Below are 13,619 nucleotides of genomic sequence, written 5' to 3'. Positions count from 1 at the left end.
GCCCCGCTTCGGGGCAGAAGCAAGGCTGGGCAGGCCATGGTTGGCTGGTGGCTGCGGCTCCCACTTGAGCCCCTTCGGGAGGGGAACGGGTCCCCGAGGGCCTGCAGACCCCCGGCCTTCCTGTGAGCAGATGTGGCTGCAGCCCACAGGCTGGCGAGGCTGCAGGTCAGCACTGCTGGGCCCATCCTGACCCCTCCAGATCACGGGTCCACCCAGGGACAGGCTCCCGCTCCCTCCACCACCCCTGCAGCAGCTAGCCCTGCCGGCACAGAGCCTGCACGGCAAGGTCTGATGAATACGTTACTGAGCACACGGGAACCACTTAACGCTCACGATGACTAAAGCACAAGATCCATCCCCCAAAATGACTGCTCACCCCAAACCATCTGTTTTTGTCTCTAGGTTCGGCAATTACGCCTTCTGACCGGCTGCACCTGTGGAGCCTCTTGAAGCCAACACCCTGGCACCTGCGGCTGCCCCTGGACAGCAGGCATCACCAAGGCTTCTGGAAGCCCTTTGGCTCCCCGGGAGTGGCCCAGGACCACCTGCTCTTCCCTCAGAGAGCTGTATCCAAATGACAACTCCTGTGGGGTGCTGTCGGTCACTACAGCCCCACCAGACCCCAAAGCCGTGGCCAGCTTGTCTGAGGGGGCAGTGGCGAGCATGGCCCCTCCACCTGCGGCCTCTGGGGCCCAGCTCCTCCAGGGACCCTGGGTCTTTTGTGGCCGGGAGCCACCAGGTCCCCAGGGCATGCCTCCCCTTCTGCTCTGTCCAGCCAGACCTCCAGGTCATTCCTTTGTCTTTGTGTTCCCCCCTCACGTGCTCTGTCTCCCTCCTGATGGGTGAGGCCTGGGTTCTGCCCCCGGAAGGCGGCCAGGGTAGAGTGACCTCAGTTGCTTCTCCTGTGTGCTGCGCATGGGCACTGAGGGCCTCTCTGGGAGAATGGCCGGTGTCCTGCAGGGGACCACGACCTGCTGGGTCGTGCAGTCTGGGACCTGCGAATGCTTCTCTTCCAGTTAGCTCTCCTTCCTGGGAGCTTGGGGGATTGGATGGCCCTCAGGGCCCAAGCGGCCCACATCACCCCTCCCTCCCCTCTCTCAGCTTCTTGCTTCTCAGCACTCAGCCTGGCTGGTTCATGGTCAGTCCCGAGGGCGGACTAGGGGATCCCCGGGAGGCACGGGCGGGTCGGGGCCGGGCACTGGGCGCATCCCGGGTCGGGGGCTTGCTATCCCCGACCCCAAGAGCAGGCGTCTGCGTCTGGGACTTGCTAGAGTCCCGAGGCGGCCACCAGACCAAATGTGGGTCAGGGCGAGCCGCCAGGCCGTTGCTGCGAAGGAGAGTGGACTCTGCTAACCTCCGCGGTCCTGTCTGCTGGCGCAGTGCCCATGTCCCTGGCTTGTGCTTGCGGGTTGGCCAGGAGAGGGACGTTTTCAATGAGCCTAAAAGAAAAGCACATGAACTTCTTGCTCAGGACGGCAGGGGGTCGGGGCGGGGGGCGCAGGGTCAGGGGCCGGCACCGGTCCAAGGGGCGGTCACAGCTGGGTAGGGGCGGGGAGTCCTCCCTCCAGATCGGTCCGGGACAGCAGGACGTCCACAGGCTGTGACCAGGGCCGGGCGCCTCGGGGGTAGGCTCAGGGGGCCTGCAGGGGGCCGGAGGGTGGTCAGTGGGGATGCGGTGGGGGGGCAGGGTGTCCAATGGGGTCTCCGGGAAGGAGGATGTGGGGGACGTAGCAGGGTGTCCAGTGGAGGCAGCGGCCGGGAGGGGGGCGGGGGTCCAGCGAGGCTCCGGGAGCAGTGGTCTGGGGTTGCGGCCGGACGGGTGGACGCTCGGGCTGGCCACGCCCCAGCCGCGCCGCGCATCTGGGGGCGCTGACGGCGTGTCACCCGGGCGGCTGCAGCGGCACCCCACCCCTGGGAGCGCGGGCCGTGGGCGTGACCGGAAGCGCCCATCTCCCGGAAGCGGCCGCGGGGCATTCTGGGCATTGTGGTCTGGGCGCGCGGCGGGAGGTCAGTCCGGGTCCGGCCAGAGGAGGAGGAGGAGGAGGAGCGGCCGGCGCCCAGGTACTCGGGCCGCGCGGACGCAGGTGGACGCGGGGCGCGGGCGGTGCGTGCGGGGGCGATGCAGGTGGATGCGGGTGGATACAGGGGCGCGCCCTGGGCTCACCGTGCGGCGGCCGGGTCTTCGCAGCCCCGTCCCCGCCTCTGCCCGCGGGGGTCCTCGCCGCCGCATTTTGTCCCGCGGCCTCGCGGCCGTGCACGCTCCGGCCCCTTCCCCGGACGGAGGGAGCCGCGTGGACCGGCCCCGCGCACGTGCTGCTGCGGCGGGAGGCGGGAGGCGGGGGCGGGCAGCCCCGGTGGACACGTGTCTGGAGGGCTCCTCGCGCGCCTCCGGGTCTCGGTCCGGCTGTTTGCTGCTTTGTAGGTGCCGAACGGCTTACCCCGAGCAGCCCTTGGCGCGGCCGGAGCGGAGCGCGCGCGGTCGTTGCGGAGCCCCAGCCTCGTGCCCGCAGTCCGTCCTTACCTGAGCGGTGCTTCCAGCGCCTCCGCGAGAGTGAAGCTGTGTCCGGGGTCTTTTTACTCCCCCTCTGAACGCTTGTCCTAGAGGGTCCAGGAGAGTGTGTTTGTGGGATTCCTCGCCGTCTCGGGGTGCTCAGCCCCAGCCTGCCCGGTCTCAGGATACGAGTTAGAATCTGAGCCCGTTCAGAAACCCAGAATGGTGCAGAAGAAACTATCTTCCAGGCTGTTCACAGTGCAGGTGGGATGAAGTACCTGGAGCTGCCTGCTGGGCGCTCCGTCTCTGCAGCCCAGATTGAATCCGCAGAACCAGGACCTTCTGGCTCAGCAGAGCTGCCCCCGCTGCAGGTCTGGGAGCCCAGCGCCTGGCCGAGGGTTTCTCGATGGTGTTGCACCCTGCTGCCTGGGCTGGACGGCATCGCCCGGCCTTTGCGTCCTCTCATGCTGGCGCTGCTCATTGGTGTCCTTCAGAGGATCTTTGGTGGGTTTTAATAACCCCGAATGTTACAGTTGTCTGTGCTGGGCAGAGATGACCAACGCCTCCAGGGCGTTTTAAACTCGTGGGTTTGGTGTCTACAACAGTGGTTGCCAGGGGGTTAGTCTCCCTGCTTGGAACGTGGGATGCTGTCATCTGATTTCAGGAGGGTGCAAGGCTTTTTTCTTTCTTACTAGCAGGTGTTTGAAAATGTAATGAGCCTCTCTGGTTAACCTGCCACGGTAGCAGCTGGTTTAAAACACAGAACAGGAGGGACGGTGTTAGCTTTTGTTCTGGTCTTGGGTCCCCAGCCTTCCTAGGTGCTGTGAGGACAGAGGGAGTGGGAGCTGGTGCTTCCCTCCCTCCGCCGGGCAGGTGCTGGGGTGGGGGTCAGGAAGGGTCCCAGTGGGAACTATTGAACCTGCTCCTGAAGGCAGACATGCAGGTCTTCCGTCCTCCCCCATGACCCTCCCAGCCGGCAGGTACTTCTCTGGTCGCTCTGAAGAGGCCTGAAGTTGACGGGAGCTGGGCTGGGGTTCGGACACTTGGGGTCCAGGCCAGTCCTGCCGCCTGCTTGCCCTGAGCTTGGGCACCTCTGTTGCCTTCTGTGCTCCTTTCCGTGGCTGAGCGCGTGGCAGGGTCCCTCCCCCTCCAGGAGCGTGAGGCTGGGCCGGGCTTGTGTGTTTAGAAGAGCAGTCCGCACCGTCTAGGCAGAGAACCGCAGGCCACCTGTCGGTGTTGGTGGTTATGCCCCCTCATGTGAGTTGAATAAACTGAGGGCATCAGACTTGAGGTGGACAGACCCTCCCCGCCCCGGGAATGCAGGCAAGGCCCCAGTCTCCCTGGCTGCACTTTTCTCTGACCCTCAGTCTGGCACAGGTGGCCTTTCCTCCTGGATACGCTGAGTAACGGGGCCTGAGGCCCTGCTGAGCCCTGGGCGTGGAATCCGTGTGCTTGTAAACATGCGTGGGTCCCGTGTGTTCACTGTTGTCCATGGCGGCCAATGTTAAAAATGGCTTTCAGACAAGACCCTGGATTTTTGGTCCCTGTTTCTGTGTGGCAGCCAGTGCTTCTGGGATGGGGCCGGGCTCCTCCTCTGACCCTGACCCTGTCGTGCCAGTCACTTCACAGTGACCCCATCGTCCAGCCCGTAGGGGCTGAAGGTGACAGCTCTCAACCTGTTTCAGAAGTTTTTGGAGTGTGTGTGCAGCAGTGCTGAGCAAGGAGACACACAAGCCTCGTGTCCGCAGGGGTTCCTTTAATTGAAATAAATGTCACCACTCATCCCCCGGGTGGTGGTCTGGCTGCGGCCTGCAGTGTTAGCTCCTCAAGGCCTGCTCCTTCCTTCTTCTCTGAGGCCAGTTGGTGGCATTTCAGCCCATGAGGGGGTTGACCAAGTTCAGCACTGCCACATGCCCCCCCAGTCTGCATTCTGCCCTGGGTGCCCCTGCAGCAGGCCTCTCATCTCGGGAACCAGGAGGTGTCCTGAAGGGAGGTACAGACTGTTCCCCCCCCACCCCCCCAGTCGAGGACGGCCTTGCGTCAGGGGAGGGATGGGAGCCCGTCAAGGGTTTGGCAACTTCTGTGCTCCTCGGGGTTTCCGCTGCGTGTCTGCCTCCTCCTGGCACGGGGCAGGGTGATGCTGGGCTGGCCACGTGGCAGTAAACGTACTCTCAGGACAGGGCTGCCTTTGTCCAGGGCGGGCATCTGCACTCATGAGCGCGTCCCAGCGCTGCGCTGAGCAGAGGGGGTTCAGGCCCTCCTCCTGGCACATGAGAAGGCAGCTGCTCCGTGTTCTGTGCTGGCTCACTGAGGAAATGTTTGTGGGGATGGCAGGTGGAAGGCTGGTGCCCCGGCTGGGAGGCGAGACCGTGTCAGCTAACGGGCTGCAGATGCAGAGAGCGGTCCCCAGAGTGGGACGCGGGCACTCGTTACTGAGCCCAGGGCTCAGAGTGAGCTGTGGGTTACGTGGGCCCTTAGCATCACGTGATCACAGAACAGAGGTGGCCCCGAGGCCTGGGCCTCCCGTCTCCCCTCCCCTGGAGGAATTCCTGAGCCTGGGCTTCTCCTCCTGGCTGGTGAGGCCACTCCTCCCTCCCAGCTGTTGTGTAACTCTGGAGGCCCCAGTGGGACTTTGGTATGTATGTTGCTCAGCAGGTTGAGTTCTGCACTGGGCAGTGTCTCTAGATTGTAGGGATGGCCTGTGAGGGCTGCGCTTGATGGGGTCAGCCCTCAGGGTGAGCTGGGAGGGAAGGGGTGAGCTTGTAGGACATGCCCTGGGGAGGCCGCTTCAGGGTGCCACCAGGAGAGCCGCGATGTAACCCCGTTCCTCCTGCCCTGTTCCCCGTGTCTGCAGACACTCTGCCTCTGTGAGCTCCCTGCCATCGCCTGGGATGGCTCTTTGTGTGTCCATCCTTAGGGGGCGTGAGGCTGGTCCACTGCTGCCTTGCGACCCTGGAGGACTCCTGTGGCCCCTCCCTGCTGGGCCCTGGGAGGCTCTGGGGCTCCTCTGAGGGTGGTTGGAGTGGGGCTGCCGTGCTGTCAGGGAATCCTGGATGTTCAGAAGGAGCTGTTTTTCCACAACCAGTGGAACCCTGAGGCAGCGTCTCCCAGGTGCTCTGTCACCTGCCCTGGCGTGCCTGAAGGTGCAGAGTCCTGGGCCCTGCCCCAGACCTTCAGACGGCTGTGTGGGGCAGGGCCCCAGCTCATGTTTCTTTGAGAAGCACCGCCTCCGCCTCCGGGTTTCAGAAGCCACAGGGGTCCAGTATGTAGAAGGAAGGCTCATTGTGCTTGACACTGGTGTCTGAGACGGCTGCCGTTGCCAGGGATCCGGGGACACAAGGTACAGGAAGTTCCCATCGCTCCTGGAGGCGACATCTTTCAGAATTGGAGGGCCAAGTACGTGGGCTCCTGAGCCCCTGGGGTTTGGGAGGGTGGGGTCCCCACTCCTGGGGACCTTGGGCTTAGTTAGGCTCTTGGCTGTTAAGGGGCACTTAGCCGGTGAGACGGCTCCCATCCAAGGAGCCATGCACCTAGGGGAGGGAGAGTGGACTTGAGGGAGTCCTAGGGCTGGAACGGGGTCTGGGGGGGAAGGGGGGTGTGCCGCTCCCTCCCTGCCTGCTGAAGGGGCCAAGCTCTTCCCAGCTATTTCTGCAAGCTGCCCAGAGGAGGTTGGAAAAGTGAATGCCAGGGTCTCTTTGGCGGGAGCCGCGAAGCCTGTGCTCTGTGTGCAGCTCTTTTCCCGGGGGGCCAGGAGCGGGGGCCGAGCTCGAGCTCCCCTGCCTGGCTGATTGTTTCATTTGGTCTGTTGAGAATGTTGGGGGGCTGTCCCAGGACCTTGCAACTCCTGGGGCCACTGTTGTCCCCCATCGTCCCCTCCCTTTGAAACTCTGGAATTCTCACAGCTGTCTGTCGCCCCCACCCTGCCGCTCCTTGTAGCCCCAGAACAGACCACCAGCGCCAGCTTCTTGGGGGCTTTTGCTGTTACCCCCCGGTTTCTCTGAGTCACAGAAATAAACACAGGAGGGCTTAGAAGGTAGAAGCCACCCTGCTTGTCCCACACAGTTCTCTCTGCTGAGCCCCAGGCCGGGGCGGGGGTAGCTTGGTGTGAGGTCTCACTCTGCTTCAGGGTCTCGGGGGGCGGGGGGGGCGGTCTCTGCAGTCACCTGGCTTTCCTGGGCCTCATCATGGGAGGAGTGAGGAAGCTTCCCGCTTGGGTGGTCTCTGAGCCGCATGCCGGCCCAAGCGCAGGGGACCGAGTGCCAGGAATCTGGGCGGCTTTTTCTCGGGGTCCCTGGATCCCCCAGACTGGTCCCAGATCTTGGGAAGTTTCCGTGCCCACTGCTTGGGGATTAGAGGGGATTTCTCCCCAAATCCGGACCCGCTATGGTCACCCTCCCTGAACAGGCCGTGCAGTAAGGAGCATGGGAGTTGTCCCAATGTCTTTGAGCCCAGCGCCTCTGCGCCAGGGAGCCCCCACCCACCCTAGCCTCGGCGAGTGGCGGGCGCTCCCTGATTTTCACCCTGTCTGCTCAGCGTGGGCGCCCTTCTTCACCTGACACGATTCTTCATGGCAGCTCCCTTTCTGACTTGCTTAAAAAGGAACTTTATATCAGCGCCTTAAAGAGGAAACCAGGGGCGTTGGGCGCAGAGAGACATGGTAACAAAATGCAGCAGCAGAGTAGCTTTGTATTCTGATCAGTAGGCATGTTTATCTGCCTCCCGCTGTTAGAAAGACCATTAGTGGGAGTCGGGAAGGGGCCCCTCGCCTCTGCACCAAACAGAGGCCCCTGGACTGTTGGGAAGTTCTCCCCGCGTGAGGGACATGGAGCTGGGTGGGCCCCGCCTGAGCTGCTCCTTGAAGGCCCGTTGGCTGGGATGCTGCACCTGGAATGAGTCAGGTCCACCTACAGCCCATGCTTCACTTAGGGGAACCTCTGGGGGTGCCGGGGTCCCTAGGCTCAAGATCTGGGCCTCTGTCTATCCCCTGTGGTGCCTCCCCGTTGCCTTGTCACACCCCCTCGAGAGCTCATGCTTCACTGTCAGCTTTACCTGCAAACCCCATCTGCTGCGTCCCCCAGTCTTGTGTGGCGTCCCCCCAGAGGCCGATGGTACAGTGCTCCCAGGCTGTGGTTCGTGCCCCAGGCACCCGTCGCCGACCACCTGTGCTGTGGCCAGGTGTGTGCCTGGCCTCCTGGGAGGAGGAATCGTGTGTCCCAGCGGGGTCTCTTCCTGCCCACACCCTCTGGGCACCGAGGGGCTGGGCGGCACTGCAGTAGTTCTGGCTGGGTCTCAGCATGTGGATACACCTGGGCGCTGTGACACCAGCCACCAGAGCAGGCTGTCCCTGAGACTTCTCCCAGGAGGGATGTGTGCCCGACCCAGCAGCCACGGCCGCCTGCTGTGAGCACTTGAAATGAGTCTGGTGTGCCCCAGAAACTGGATCTTAAATTGTATTTAGTTTTAGTTAATTGACATTTAAGGGACCCACGTGGCTGGTGGCTACCTGTGAGGCTGCACAGCCCTGAGCCCCCCGAGGTGTGACAGCCTGGTTGGCTGTCCTGGCATCCGGGTTGTGAGCTGCAGGGCCGGCGGGCCCTCCTCTTCCCCTCTGTGGGTGTTGAGTCCTAATTGAAGAGAAACGGGAGACGCCCTAGCGGTTGAGTTTTGGGGGAGGAGGGGAGGGGTCCTGGCTGTCGGCTGAGCTGCCCTGACTCTTGGCTCTTTTTCCAGGGGCAGTGTCACCTCCAGTCCCCTCCAGGGCTGCGTGGGGGCCTGGGCGGCATGGCGCCCTCCGACCAGGTGGCGGAGAAGCAGGTGCCCCCGGAGCCCGAGCGGGGCCGCGAGCTCAAGTCCTGGCGGTGCCTGGTGTTCTACCTCTGTTTCTACGGCTTCATGGCGCAGATGCGGCCTGGGGAGAGCTTCATCACGCCCTACCTCCTGAGCCCCGACAAGAACTTCACGCGGAAGCAGGCACGTGGGTGCGGGCGTGGGCGGAGGAGGGTGTGAGTGGGCGCAGGAGTTAGGCGGCCACGTGGTGTCGCGGTCCTGCCCCCCGCAGGCCCTTCACCCTGAGGGGCCTGGCTCCCACCTGCTAACAGGCCAGTTAGAGTGACAGTGGCCCGCACAGGGGTCTATGTGTGTGGGTCTCTCAGGGAAGGGGGGGTGCCCTCTGGCACTCCCACCGCAGGCTGGGTGCACTGCTGAGAAAGCCCGAGTCCCCCCACTGGCACCTGCTTCCAGCAGAGACTTAGGGGCTGTTCGCCAAGAAATTACAGAAGGAATTTTCCTGTCCCTCAGCGACAAGGACACAGGATCTTGCTGAAACTTGACTAGTGAGCTTATGCCCACATGGGTCCTGGGTTGTCCCGGGTCATACACAGGGTGGAAGCAGCAGCAGGCTGTGGCCCTGGTGCTCTCCCTCTCCGTAAGGTGAAACAACAGGAGAACTCGAGGCTGTTGGTTGATGGAGTGCCAGGTCAGAGCTCCTGTCCCAGCTCTAGTCCCCACCGTGCTCATCCCCCCAGAGGACCCACACCGCTGCCCCAGAACCTGTCCCAGCTGGCTGTGCCGTGTACCCCCGGGGCTTGCTCGCCCCCTGCCCCCTAGCCTCTGTGTGTCCCCTCCAGCGTGGTCGCTGGCCTCCGCACACCTCGTCGCCATCACTGGCCCCCGCTGGGTCCCACCGTGCCGCTTGATTTCTTCGGGAAGCCCCTGCCCCTCTCCCTGGCCCAGGGCTTGGCCCCTGCTCCTCGCAGACCCTAGAATCATTTAAGTCTGGAGGAGTCGCTGTGCCAGTGAGGTCTGACCCCTCAAAGGAGCCATCTTGGAAAAATGCCCATGACTGGCCCGCACAAGCTCAAAACCGTGCACGTGTGTGGTGGTGTCCGACCCACAGCTGGTGCTGACCGCTGGAGCCGGTCACTCCTAGGTAAGGCCCGGGTGGGGGCTCTGCCCATCCGATGGGGCTGTGGCCTTCAGGGTTGTCTCCTGTGCCCCGCAGACTCCCAGGCCTCTTCTGAGTAAGGGGTCCCTCACTTCCCTGTATCACTGGTCGGCTGTATGGCTTTTCCTTAGAACACTGCTCTGTTAAGATTCCTTGTAGGAATAAGATGTATATGAAGCTCTGTTAAAATAAGTAAGAAAAATCTTTATAGCTAAAAAGTCGTAAATCCCGTCTGCCTGCCCTCTCGGGTTACACGTTAACAGATAAAATATAGGAGTAGTTTCCAGAAGTCACGCCATTCCACCAGGCCCTTGGATATCATCAGAGGGTCGACAGAGGCAGGCCGGCTCTGCCCCTGCTGCACAGTGGGGCCCGACCCGCTGGTGCTGGGAACCGTGTCCTCACCAACTGTGTCTGGGAAGTGCACTGGGCCGTGCCCACGATGGCCTCTGCAGCCTCTCCTGCGGCTGGACTCAGAGAGTTACCCAGTGGGTTCAGGCTGGCCTTCCCTAACTCACACCCCAGGGATTAAAGCACAAAGTGTCACCGTGCTTCGGTGGTCCACTTTGTCACCACAGCAGGAAACGCGGCTGCTCCCTCCGCACGTGTAGCCGGCTTCCTGTTTCTCTCTGGCGACTCTTGAGCGCTCTGTTGTGTTTCTGCCCGGCTGATAGAGGCGAGGGTCTGGTGGAGGCGAGGGCCTGATGGAGGCGAGGGCTGATGGAGGCGAGGGCTGTCTTGCTGCTGGATTTGCGTTTCCTTGGTTTCTGCCCCGACCAGCCTCCCCCTTCCTCGCGGGGCTGTCCGACTTCTGCCTTGTGCCTTTGGGTTGAGTCCTGTGGCCCCCGCCCACCTCCTGATGGGCCCCAGCCAGGACCAGTCACCCTGGTCCTTCACCGAGGCTGACACTGCCTGTCCCCGTATCGCTGGTGGGATCGTCGGCCGTCCTCCTGTGTGATGGTCCCTGCCCTCCCATCAGGCGGGACTCAGTGCCCATCCGGGTGCTGCTCTTGGAGTTTGGGTCACCTGTGGCCTGGCCCCTCCCTGCTCCCCTCGTCCACTGGTCCTCAGAACCCACCGTGCCCTGTCCTGGTGCCTGTCCCTTCTGCCAACCCCACAGCCCTGGCCCCCCACCCCCAGCTTGTCCTGGCTCCTGGGGGCCCCGACCAAGCCTCCCCCCTTCAGAAAAGCCACTGCCCTGGAGCTGCCTGGTCCCAGATCTGGGCACAGCTCCTGTGCTCTGCCCATCAGCCTGGACCCTGCCTGTCTAAACACTACGGTGCTGGGAACGCATCCAGGCGACACGGGCTCAGGCCAGTAGGAGGCCGTCCTTATGCCAGTGCCAGGCCACTTGACAGATGGCGCCTGCCCCAGGAACTTGGTGGGCATCCCCCACCCCCCAGCACCTTCCAAGTGTGACATGGGTTTGGGAGGGGGAAATAGAAGGAGAGGTCAGGAGAGGAGAGGGAGAGAGGGAGGGGAAGGGGGAAGGAGGTGCATAGGAGAGGAGGAGGAGGTGGAGTGAAGGAGGGGGAGAGAGGGGAAAGGGGGGAGGAGAAGAGAGAGGGGAAAGACCAGCTGATCTCCCTGAGGTTCTGACCCCTCAGGCTTTGACAGGGAGCCCCCCCGCAGCTGAGCAAGCCATCTGCCAAGAAATCTCATTAACCAAGGGATTTTTAATGTTCTTGGAATTATCCGTAAACACGGTCCAGACCCCCGTAGTCAGGCCTCCGTGGCTCTTCGTGACCAAGTGCAGATTCTTCAGCTTCCCCACTGGGGACTGACGTGCGCTAAAAATGTCCCAGAATGTCCTGGGGGACCTTCAGTGCTCAGTGTTTTGGGGACCACAGACTTTGGGGGCAGGCTTGGCTTCCAGCTGGTGTGTAGGTTCAGGAGGCCACCAGGCAGAGGAATTTCAGTCTGGGGCCTGGCTGTGTCAGCCTCCCAGCGGCTCGTAAGTGGTGGGCTCAGCATGGTCCCACGTGCTGACCCAGGGCTCAACTCTTGTAAAGTGGGGCCTTGGTGCCTGCACTGTGCGGATTGCACCGTGGTGTTAGCAGGTGGCCAGGCTCAAGTGAGGGTTAGCACCCTGAGTCAGGTGGGACCCAAGGGAGGCTGTAGCTTCTGAGAGCCCAGCAAGGCCCACGGCTCACCTGGTACCTGCCCTGGCTGATGTGAACCATGGTTCTGGCCCCTGAATGGGAGCTGGTGGGGTCAGGTGGAGCCCCTGCGTGCGGTCTGGTGTCCAGTGGAGTCCGGCAGGGCACCTGCAGAAAATCCACCTGGGCCTCAGGAGATGCTCCAAGCCCAGGGCGCCTCCCATGTCTGTCCCCCAGGAAGGGTCAAGGCCAGAGACCTGGCCCTCTTACTGGGCTGGGGCCTCCTCCTATCGAGTGGCCCCAGGTGAGCCCAAGGCAGCCGCTCCCTGGGCAGCCAGGGGGACAGCTGGCTCTTGCCCTGAGTGGGTCTGCAGTTGGTGCCCTCTGCCCTGTGTCCCCGGGAGGGAGCACCCTCGCTGTGCACGGCTCCGCGTTTGTGTGGAAAGGTGAATGCACCGAGGCCACAGGCAGCTCCCCTGGCGAAGGCCGGAGTCCTGGCTCCCATGGAACACATTCCCTAGTTCTGCCTGATGAGGTGAGAGGCCCTTGAGTGGGCTGGTGTGAGGGGCAGCTGCAGGGGCTTCCCTTCCAGCGTCCCCTGCACCTGGAACCAAGTGAGACTGGCCACTAAAGAGTTTCCTCAGTGGAAAGGTGTGAGGAGAGCCCGGTCCTGTCTCCTCCTCTCTTTCTGTTCTCTCCTCCCACTTCCCTTCTTTTCTTTCTTGGTTCTTCCCTTTGTCAACCTTAAAAAACAAAAGAGCCAGTTATTTTATCAGCAGAATGAGCTTATTTAGGAATAGCAGAGGAATTACGATTTGGGGCTTCCTTTATAGAGGAAGGAGGAAGCTGGGAGGGGCTGTCCGGAGAGTTCAGTGAGGTGACGGCTTCTCACTGGCCGACTGGCGGTTTCTCGTTGGCTGGGCTGTTGCTGGGCCAGGAGGAACTCTCCCTTCCTCCTCCTGGGGTCTGTGAAGGAAGCCTCCTCCTGCTGGGGAATTCGAGGTTCAAGAGTGGCAGGGTGTGAGAGCCCCCCCTTCAGGGCTTCTTGACTCCATTTTAAACAAGGTTTCCTTTATTTATTTTCACATTTTCCCCTTTTGATCAAGATCTTTCCTCGAAAGCATCACTGATCAAGAGTCAGGTTTTTCGTATTTAGTGGTTTCGACCCTCGGTGCCAGGAAGGACATTTCCTGGTTGTTACGTCCTAGTGGGAGGGAGAGTGCAGATTGGACACCTGGAAACCATTGAGGCCACATTTGCATAGCAAGGAAGGGTAGGAGGGAGAACTCTCCAGCATTTCCCATCCAGCTAAGTGTTGGAGGCCGTCTTGAAGCACTGAGCGAGCATCACCCTATGGGGCACGTTGTTTCTACCAAGGTTTGACAGGCAACAGGTATAAAGCTTAAAAATGATGATACAGAATAAGATGAGGAGCAGATATTCTGCGAGAAATCATCCTGGCCTGAAGGGGTCTTTTCTACAAGCCTTCCAAAGAGGAGTTGGTCCATTTGTTTTTCCTTTAGATGCAGGGGAGCAGATTGTATTTAAATAGGGGAAAGAACATGGGGGAAGCAAAGGCTGTGCGGTTGGCGGAGGTGAAAGTGTTCAGTTGAGCTCATATGGTTACAGTTGGAGAAAGGTTGAAACAAAGTACGGAACACCTGGCTGTAACCACCTGACCCCATAGGTAACACCCATAGGCTTGTGGGTGTCATCGACAGTGGCATTTGGGATCAAAGAGCAATTGGTTACAGGTAAGACCGAGGGGTCTCTGACAACAGATCAGAGTTCCTGGTGACAGATCCAGTTGTCAGAAAGGTTTTCCTCTTTTGCGATAGGTTGGGCCAAGAAAGAGAGGAAGGGAGTAAGGTAAGAAAAAACAGCGAGAGAAAGGTAGACAGGTCATCTTGGGAAAGCTGTCTCCATCTGTCGTCTGCTTTGACTCCTGGAAATCGGTCTTTCAGGTCACCAGTTGGCGTGCAGGTCCAGTCAGGGTTTGGCTCTTTCTTTAGATGCGACATGTGGATCTAAGAGTCTGTTCCGTGCAGTTTGGTGGCACGAGTGTTGGTTAACAGTACCTGAGAGG

General features: G+C 61.4%; 1 protein-coding gene across 2 annotated transcripts in view; it reads left to right on the top strand.

Moving 5' to 3' along the window:
* The first annotated feature begins 2,433 nt into the window (after nt 1-2,433).
* The window catches only part of SLC19A1 (solute carrier family 19 member 1), a 31,600-nt gene continuing 20,414 nt past the window's right edge, over nt 2,434-13,619 (top strand). The window contains exons 1-2 of one of the 2 annotated variants that reach the window (XM_058523287.1): nt 2,434-2,755; nt 8,222-8,461. In XM_058523287.1, the coding sequence (XP_058379270.1) occupies nt 2,714-2,755; nt 8,222-8,461 (282 nt within the window). In that variant the 5' untranslated portion in view covers nt 2,434-2,713. Of the gene's footprint in view, nt 2,756-4,525; nt 5,832-8,221; nt 8,462-13,619 lie in introns of those variants that run through there. The other variant, XM_058523288.1, reaches the window with a different exon arrangement.

Source organism: Diceros bicornis, chromosome 27, assembly GCF_020826845.1.
Source record: "Diceros bicornis minor isolate mBicDic1 chromosome 27, mDicBic1.mat.cur, whole genome shotgun sequence".
Lineage (NCBI taxonomy): Eukaryota > Metazoa > Chordata > Mammalia > Perissodactyla > Rhinocerotidae > Diceros > Diceros bicornis.
Note: the sequence above shows the minus strand (reverse complement) of the source record. Positions and strands in the feature narration are given on the sequence as shown.